The sequence below is a fragment of the Sardina pilchardus genome, chromosome 18, assembly GCF_963854185.1.
Source record: "Sardina pilchardus chromosome 18, fSarPil1.1, whole genome shotgun sequence".
In the NCBI taxonomy this organism is placed as follows: domain Eukaryota; kingdom Metazoa; phylum Chordata; class Actinopteri; order Clupeiformes; family Clupeidae; genus Sardina; species Sardina pilchardus.
Window position 1 is genome coordinate 28,470,838 of NC_085011.1, and position 10,000 is coordinate 28,480,837.

Genomic DNA, 10,000 nt, shown 5'->3' on the forward strand with positions numbered 1-10,000 from the left:
CTCCCTCTCCAACCCTCTCTCCCTCCCTCTCTCTCCAGCCTTCTCTCTCTCTCTCTCCCTCCCTCCTCCTCTCTACGGCTCCCCAAGACAAAATGAAATCATTGCTTAGTCTTCTCTGTGGCTGTCAGGGCTGTATGAGGTTGGCAGTGGCGGCAGCGATGGTGGTGGTGGCGGTGGTGGCGGTGGTGGCGGTGGTGGCGGTGGTGGTGGCAGCCGAAATCCCATTCCGCGCCCGCAGCCCCCTCTGCTGAGACGAGGCGTTTTTATCTGGGGGGGGGGGAGTGCCCCCCTCACTCCAAAGCCCATTACCTTCAACCAGCGCCTTTTAAATTGCTGTATGAGCGCAGGCATTACGCTGCGCCGCCCGAGATCTATGACTTTAGATAGGTCTCATTTTAAAAAGGTCACATTTAAAGATTGGGATGACGCATGCACACACACACACACACACACACACACACACACACACACACACACACACACACACACACACACACTTAGATGCAGCCTGTGAGTGGAGGAATGGGCTTAGAATTATGGGTGGAGGCATTAGTACTGTAGGTTTGTATGTATGCAGCATTTCAAAATATGTACACACACACACACACACAGACGCACGTATACACATGCACACACACACAGGATGGGGGGCATTAAGTGGGTTTGTATGTATGCAGCATTTCAAATTCCGGCTCTGGTGTCATTTTTAAAAGAGGCGCACGGGCCTCCAATGCTTTAGAATAATTAGATTGCCTAGCTGTGAGCAGGGGCTGTGTACGTGGAAATACTTCACATTTGTGTGTGTGTGTGTGTGTTCGCTTTGGCATTTAACAGCACATAACTCGCTCAGAAACAAAACGATGGCGTTCTATTAGAGAAAAATAGCTGCAGAAAGAGGCCGGCGCCCGAAGGCCGGCTGTAATCAATTTTGCATGCTTCTCTTCCCTTGGCCATTCAAGGTGTTGCTGTTCTGATGAAGGCACTTGAGGAAGCAGCCCCATTCTTGGCATGAGCGACTCCTGCGCGTTTAAGCGGCGGGCCGCCCGATGTAAATCTCAGACAAGGGTTTGTGTCACGGAGAGAATTAGTTTGGCTGATTTACTCGGGTTGTGATGGACTGCCGAGGTGCACAGAGGCTTTGCACTGAAAGCGTGGCTCTATAAAACACTCTCAACTCAAAAACAACACACACACACACACACACACACACACACAAACACACACACACGCGCGCTTACTCCCCTCACACCTGAAGCCAACTGCCATAAGTTGGCAAAAATTATAAATCTTCTCACAGCACAGCTTGGGTGTTAGAAGTTTTATATCGAGCCACTGTTTGTCATTCATGCATGAAAGGCCTGCAAAATACAGCCCTTTACGTCCACACACACACACACACACACAAACACACTCAGAGAGTCCGCTGTCAGGCGATAGCCCGCCCAGAGCCCACTGTGAGCATCCAGGAAAACACACACACACACACACACACATCAGGGAAAGGTGTTTGAAGGGCAGCGGGATAAGGCCCAACTGATTGAAACCCAGGTGGGACTCTGATGATTTACGGTTGGTTCTTTTTTTCTTTGTGCGTGTGTGTGTGTGTGTGTATGTGTGTTCTGTCCTTCCAGATGCAGAGCCAGGTGACCCCCCAGCTCCCAAGGACAGTGGCACCGGCACCGCTGAAGGTAAGGGCACTCCCGTCCAGCGTCCTCCCATGTTCCAGAGAGAGGGGTCAACACTGTGGCCAATGTCCTTCCCAAACATGGCGTCCGATGCTTACACTGCTTAGTGAGACTAAGTCTCGGTCTGAAAGCTCAAAGGTTCTCATGATTCTGCGTTAGAAGTGGGTGCTGTTCTACAGGCTTGCTGGTCAGGTCATCAGGCACACAGACATGCTCAGCCTGTGAGTTGGCCACAACAGAGCGGGTGCCTCCTACTCCTAAGCGTTGGATTGGGAGCAATCACGGGAGCAGCATGCTTCCTTTCACAGAGCGCCGGCACATTCACGCCTTTATATGCTACTTTGGAGTCTGGCAAGCGCCTGGATGATTGCAGACTTACCTTCCGTTTTCCTCCAGCACTCCTCCCCTCCCTCCTCCTTTTCCTCCTCCTTCCTCCTTCTCCTCCTCCTCCTCATCTTTATCCTCCTTCCCTCTTCCTCATCTTCCTCCTCCTCCTCCCTCCCTTCCTCATCTTTATCCTCCTTCCCTCTTCCTCATCTTCTCCTCCTCGTCTTCCTCATCTTCCTCCTCCTCCTCCTCCTCCTCCTCATCTTCCTCCTGGTCTCCTCATTACTCACAGCAGGGCTGGTTGGTGCTGTGCTGGGCTGTATTTCATGCTAACGGCCCCTGGCTGAGCTGGAGCTCCCGCCAGCTCCCTCTCTGCTCTCTCTCAGAAGATTCAACGTTCCAAATGACTTCATTACATCTTATTGCACTTGTATCAGAGAGTAAAAGTCTTCCTCGTTGGAAGATTTACATTAAACTACTGCCTAAGAGAGCCTGTCTTTATTGCACCCACTCACAAAGTGCACAGAACTTCCCAGCGTAGCTTTGGACCACAGCCCCTGGGCAGCACTAACTTCCCTGCCATGATACATGCACTTCTGTGTTGGTATGGGGCAGTGGTTCTGGAAATGTGTGGCGGGCCCTACTATGCAATGAACAGTATTTTTTTTTTTTTTGTGACTATCTTTAATAATGCCTTTCTTTTTTGATAAGGAAGATCATTCAAAACAAAATAGCAAAACACAAACCTAGGAGTCATAAACCGACCAATCGAAAGGTTGTACTCTGGCATTATACTGGGAGCATAAAAAGACAGACCCACCGTTGTTTGCACACTGCACATCGTATTAAATTAGCAAAGAGACTTAGCAAAGTTATTCAATTAGCGTGAGTTCGACTTACAAGTCACATTGCACACTTTACTCTCTGCCTCTCAAGGGTGTTGAGTGACGTCCAGAAGCACAGGTTATAGTAGAGAAGAGTGAGAGAGGAGAGAGTGAGCACAGGTTACAGTAGAGAAGAGTGAGAGAGGAGAGAGTGAGCACAGGTTACAGTAGAGAAGAGTGAGAGAGGAGAGAGTGAGCACAGGGTACAGTAGAGAAGAGTGAGAGAGGAGAGAGTGAGCACAGGTTACAGTAGAGAAGAGTGAGAGAAGAGAGAGTGAGCACAGGTTATAGTAGAGAAGGGTGAGAGAAGAGAGAGTGAGCACAGGTTACAGTAGAGAAGAGAGGAGAGTGGAGAGAGTGAGCACAGGTTATAGTAGAGAAGAGAGGAGAGAGTGAGCACAGGTTATAGTAGAGAAGAGTGAGAGAAGAGAGTGAGCACAGGTTATAGTAGAGAAGGGTGAGAGAAGAGAGAGTGAGCACAGGTTACAGTAGAGAAGAGAGGAGAGTGGAGAGAGTGAGCACAGGTTATAGTAGAGAAGAGTGAGAGTGGAGAGAGTGAGCACATGTTACAGTAGAGAAGAGTGAGAGAAGAGAGTGAGCACAGGTTATAGTAGAGAAGAGAGGAGAGAGTGAGCACAGGTTATAGTAAGAGTGAGAGAAGAGAGTGAGCACAGGTTATAGTAGAGAAGAGTGAGAGTGGAGAGAGTGAGCACAGGTTACAGTAGAGAAGAGTGAGAGGAGAGAGTGAGCACAGGTTACAGTAGAGAAGAGTGAGAGAAGAGAGTGAGCACAGGTTACAGTAGAGAAGAGTGAGAGAAGAGAGTGAGCACAGGTTACAGTAGAGAAGAGTGAGAGAAGAGAGTGAGCACAGGTTACAGTAGAGAAGAGTGAGAGAGTGAGCACAGGTTACAGTGGAGAAGAGTGAGAGAAGAGAGTGAGCACAGGTTATAGTAGAGAAGAGTGAGAGAGGAGAGAGTGAACACAGGTTATAGTAGAGAAGGGTGAGAGGAGAGAGAGTGAGCACAGGTTACAGTAGAGAAGAGAGAGTGAGCACAGGGTACAGTAGAGAAGGGTGAGAGAGGAGAGAGTGAGCACAGGGTACAGTAGAGAAGAGTGAGAGGAGAGAGTGAGCACAGGTTATAGTAGAGAAGAGTGAGAGGAGAGAGAGTGAGCACAGGTTACAGTAGAGAAGAGTGAGAGAAGAGAGTGAGCACAGGTTACAGTAGAGAAGAGTGAGAGAGGAGAGAGTGAACACAGGTTATAGTAGAGAAGGGTGAGAGGAGAGAGAGTGAGCACAGGTTACAGTAGAGAAGAGTGAGAGGAGAGAGTGAGCACAGGTTATAGTAGAGAAGAGTGAGAGGAGAGAGTGAGCACAGGTTATAGTAGAGAAGAGTGAGAGGAGAGAGTGAGCACAGGTTATAGTAGAGAAGAGTGAGAGGAGAGAGTGAGCTGATCAGCGGTGCAGCAACGCATTGCAGCAGCAGACACTGCAGAGGTTATAGAGTCTGAATATAAACCCAGAAATCCTCAGTCCTGAGATCGCCGAGTTAAAACTGATCCAGGCACTGCTTGTGCAGGAGTGAACCTTCTCTCCCTCTCTCTCTCACACACACACACACACACACACACACACACACACACACACAGCCTGAAAGCTGACCAAGTGTGACGGGCAGGCTTTTTTCTCTCTCAGCTTCTGTAATTCTTGAATTGCTGTCACATCTGCACTCGTTCTCACGTTCTCTCCTCCTTTTTTCTCCCTCCATCCTCCTCTTCCTCCTCCTCCTCCTCCTCCTCTCTGCTCCCCTTCCATCTAATTGAAATGAAAGCTCAGGGTGAGGACTCCCAAGAACCTGAATTAACTCAAACAGACAGCAATCAGTCCAAAGGTAAGAGAGGAAATAGATTTGCACCCATACACACTCTCTCTGTGTCTCTCTCCCTATCTCACACACACACACGTACACACACACGCACACGCACGCACACACACACACACACACACAAACACACACACACACATACATGCACACACACACACTCTCTCTCACTCACACACACACACACACACACACACATACATGCACACACACACACACTCTCTCTCACTCACACACACACACACACACACACACACACACACACACTCTGTTTCGTTTTCTCTAAAAGCACTTTCTGTTTGTAGTTTCTCTCTCCTGGCTGGCTGAGATGTCTGTGTTCTCAGTGTCTCTCTGTATCCTGAGGTGTTTGTGTGTGTGTGTCTGTGTGTGTGTGTGTGTGTGTGTGTGTGTGTGTGTGTGTGTGTGTGTGTGTGTGTGTGTGTGTGTGTGTGTGTGTGTGTGTGTGTGTGTGTGTGTGTCTGTCTGTCTGTGTCTGTGTTCTCAGTTTGTCTCTCTGTGTCCTGAGGAGAGAGAACGCTGCTGTCTTCTCCGCTTTGCTCCTCTTTTGCTTGTGCCTGGTCTCCACTTCCCCACAGCACACACACACAAACACACACACACAAACACACACACACACACACACACACACACACACACACACACACACACACACACACACACACACACACACACACACACACACACTCCACTTCCCCACAGCACACTCCAGCTGCCTCCGTATAAATATGTCAGCAGGCATTCAGATGACTGTGATAAAATATCCACAGCCCCAATCGACGCAAACCCAGTAAATCAAACGCAAATGTCTGCCAACGAAAACATGGACGTGACACATATTGCTAGAGAAGGGTTGGAGCTGATGAATCAGTTTTGAAAAGGAATCTACATGTCTTTGCATTCCAGGTCTCCCTAATATCAATTTTTACATTTACGTTTTCAATAATAATATCCGGTTTGCCACTTTAACTAGATTATTTATAAACAAACCGAGTCTGGTTTTTTTTCTTTTTGGCAGGCAGCAGGAATGAAACGTAATCTGAACTGACTTGAACTGCGAAAAAAAATCATTCATCATCTGCTCTCAGTGCTGTGGACTACGGGCTTCACCAAACACGGAGCGCTCAACCCAAGCCGCTTCCTGTCTTGTGTATTGGCCGGGGCGCTCGCTAAACAGCCGACTGTCGGCATCGCGTGGCTGTGGCGGAGCGCCGGGGTCCTAACGCTTTTACCGCTCGCTGTTTATCGCACCTCATTAGAGACGCCGGTGTCATGGAAACGACTGGAGTGATTTGTAGAGAGAGCGTGTTATGGGCCCAGCTGGTTGAGTGTTTATCCAAGTGCGTGTGTGTGTGTCTCTCGAGTTAAAGATCCACTGAACAAGCTTTTTTGAAATTCAGACTTACTAAACTACTTTAAGAGTTGCCATCAAAAAGGCCATCACTTGTTCAAGCCTCTTGTGAAGATGTTTGGTACTGTGTGTGTGTGTGTGTGTGTGTGTGTGCGCTTGTGCGTACATGTACTGTACGTTTTCTAAGCTTGTTGTGCTGTCCCTGTTTACAGACGAAGCCTCCGCGCAGAAGAAGGAACCACCGAGGAAGGAATGAAACGACAATCATCCTCAGAATGACAGCCGGCAAACTGTGTGAAGGCACACACACACACACACACACGCACACACACACACACACACACACCACACCACACCACACCACACCACACCAACTCTGCACCACATTGAGCAAAGCCCAGGCCCATGCTTCCAAATCACACACACACACACACAGTCTTACACCACACCACACCAACTCTGCACCACACTGAGCAAGGTCCAGGCTCATGCTTTTAAATCACAACACACACACACACACACACACACACACACACACACACACACACACACACACACACACACACACACACACACACACACACACACACAGTCTCACACCACACTGAGCAAGGGCCAAGGCCCAGGCCTATGCTTTTAAATCACTAGTTTCCTATTCTACTCCTCCTTACGTTCCCCCTCTCATGATGAAGTGAAATGAAATGAAATAATAACTATGAGATATACCTATATGTAGACCGTATTTCCTGAACAATTGTATAAATGAACATATCAGAGATATGGAGGTGGTGGGTCAGGTGGTGGGTCGGGGGGTGGGTGGGTGGGTTTTACTGGATCATACCTCACAGAGATGCTGCTCGAAAAAACTCCCATGATCCATCTGGGCATCCTGGTGCTGGAATTCTGATGGTTTTGACAGTTGGCCATTGAGCATGAGGGAGAGAGACCATACTCATGCCTGTCCTTCCTTCATACACTTGAGAAGCCTACATACTAAGAGGCCAACCCAAGTGAATAGAGCAAGATTAGTAATTGTTTAAATGTAACTGACAAATATCAGGCTTATACGTCATGAATTGTGGTCTTTAAGTAACACTACAACCGATGCTGACCGAGGCCAAGTAAGGCTGACACCAGTTTTTATTTGAGTTCTTTTCTTTCTTAGTGCGAGTGGACTTTGAAACCAAGTGCGAGGGCTTACTGACCAAGTTATTTGCCAAGTGATGCTAAGATGAAAAGGGTTACACATTTTACGCCGCTTAGAGTGTATCCTTGCTTTTCAAGCGTTTTTTTTTTTTTATCTTTTTCCATCTGGACTTTTGATGCTCGGCCATCGCAGCTTAAGATCAAACTCCTTACGCTCAGTTCTAGCCCTTAGTTGTACGGGGCACACATGTGTGATGTAGTCTGCTTCAAACACCTCAAAACCGCGCTGTGTACAAAAAAAAAGGAAAAATGTAACTTTACAATACTCATCTCTGGAAAAGGGCATTGATCAATGTTGATCTTCAAAGCTGCCGTGACTTTGCGAGAGCTTATTAAAGTGGAATCCATTCATCTCGTCCCACATGACAGCTCTGTTTAGACGCGTCTTTTTAACAAATTAGCTCTTTCAGGGCGTAGTTTTCAGTGCATGCCTGCTTTGTTTTTTATCACACTTCCAATCCTCCATCCTCCACAACTACATTCTTGTCTCTTCTTTCTCCAATCAATAGTTTCCCACCCGATTGTCTGGATTTATATCTCAAGAATCTGCCTTATTTCACATCACAACACATAATCTCCAACCGGTGGTGGTTTCATATATCATAGTGGATGAGGGTCATTGATATGTTTTTTTTTTTTTTTTGGTGGATGCAGTGATTGTTTTGTTCTTTTAAATAGACATGAACTTTGATTTTTTTCTTTCTTTCTAAATAGCGATTAGCTCCTGTGAGTGGTGCCATACAACACATGAAATGAGACTCAGTGAAACAATGCCTTCATACGTTGATGTTTGCTTTGCTTAACAAAACTATCAATAAAGATTCAAACGGTTATTTCTCTGACTGGTCTTGTTTTGACTGCCCACAGCAGCCCCTGCCCCTTACCTCTACACTTAAATCACATGTTTGTTACACAAGCTGCAGCAATGCCGTTTGAGATAACAAATCGAGAACAGAATGGTATAGCGTGTTGCTTGCTAACGTCAGAAACGTTTCTGTGAGCGTTGTATACTGATTTCACAGCTATTTGTATCATCAAGTTACTATTTAACAACCATATTTAGTTATTTATGAGACACAGAACATAGAACAGATCCCTTCTGTTTAGGTGCCATATACCATTATGCTTGGTAGGCCCCAATGGAAGGGTGCCAAATCATCACCAAATCACCAAAAATCATTTGCTTTAGTACCATTCACAAATTCTGACAGTGGAAATGGAAATAATTGTGTACTGAACTGAACTGCTTCGCTCTGTGGAAATACAGCAGTTGTGTATCATCTGTCCAGTGTGAACTCACTCGGGGTCCTGTTGACTGACACTGGCTTAATGAAAAGTTTGAAGAGGAGTTAACATTGATCCTGTAGTGTGACTGTGAGTTATATTACTGAGGTAGCCTACATATCCACTGAGGTTGATATCATATGATGCAAGTGGCAGATAATGTCAGAGGTGGATGATCAGATCAATACAAGAAATGAGCATTGTCCAACAAAGGTACAGTATAAAGACTAATGCAAATGTCTTTGCGATGTGATGCATGCAATCTACACATAGTGTCAATAAAATAACTGCTATTTTATTTAAGCATGTGAATTGGGCTTAACACACTGATGACCGCTTGGAGGAAATGTAATTAACATGAAATTGCATTCAAAGACAAATACAGGTTACATAATTTATCATGCTCTATATGCACAGTGCACATCTACAGAATCCTTAATGCAACCTGCTTTTCACTGATCTTCAAAACAAGATGAGCACTTTCCTTACCGTCGGCCATTCAGGAAATGTATTAAGGCAGTAGGAGCTTATGAAGCATAGAACCATGAGGATTAAATGCGTGTGAAATGCAAGCACCTATCGCCTAGAGGCACTATGCTGTTAACAGTGGTCAGGTCCTTTCAGGTGTTTTTCTGTACAGCTACAGTATGCTAGTGGGCGGATGTACAAAGACAGAATAATTAGCACCTTTGTCAGTCCGCAGAAAACACACACTGGGCCTCATCATGCTCTGTGGAATTCACTAAGCATTCGCAGCATCAGGTAAAGCGAGTGTGTCACTGCACAACAACATTAACTTGCAGTGACCTCAACTAAACTGTATCATTCCATCACAGAGGCAGCTGAATGGAGTCAAATGATGATATCGTTAAAAGGGAACAAAAGTTCAGTGATCATAAAATGATACAATGCATGATAAGGAGATGTCAACAAACGTCAATTAGTTCTACTTTACTTTAGAGCTATTATTGTCTAAGAGAAGTGGAAGATGTGAAAAAGTAAAGGTGTAGCCTTTATTAAAAGGTAAACAAAAGTTGCCTTCGACATGGTTCAGAGAAGCAGAACTGGTAGGCTACTCTGAATGCTGCTTTCTGAAAGTTTCTCCTGTTTATTCAATTAACTAGACTGGCCCCACCCACCTATATCGTCCTTCAGGGAGATCTAGTCTGGAGTTCAGAGTTCATAACCTTTCCCTCAAACAAGAAAAAAGTCAGTCTAATCAGTGACATGGGGAAAATGAAATTCTCCCATTTTTTCCTTTTTTTCCATAAATGTCTGAGCAAAAAAGGGCGTCTTACCTGATCGCTCTCCTGTTGCTGACAAAGTGCACTTTCATTCATATGCGGTCTGTGCGTACATGCCATA

General features: G+C 46.1%; 1 protein-coding gene across 4 annotated transcripts in view; it reads left to right on the top strand.

Annotated features, from left to right (window-relative positions):
- The window catches only part of macrod2 (mono-ADP ribosylhydrolase 2), a 537,441-nt gene extending 530,797 nt beyond the window's left edge, over nucleotides 1–6,644 (top strand). For 2 of the 4 annotated variants that reach the window (XM_062520021.1, XM_062520022.1), the window contains 3 exons: nucleotides 1,632–1,688; nucleotides 4,726–4,785; nucleotides 6,358–6,644. In XM_062520021.1, the coding sequence (XP_062376005.1) occupies nucleotides 1,632–1,688; nucleotides 4,726–4,785; nucleotides 6,358–6,401 (161 nt within the window). In that variant the 3' untranslated portion in view covers nucleotides 6,402–6,644. The remainder of the gene's footprint in view (nucleotides 1–1,631; nucleotides 1,689–4,725; nucleotides 4,786–6,357) is intronic. The other 2 variants (XR_009936258.1, XM_062520023.1) reach the window with 2 other exon arrangements.
- The last annotated feature ends 3,356 nt before the right edge of the window (nucleotides 6,645–10,000 follow it).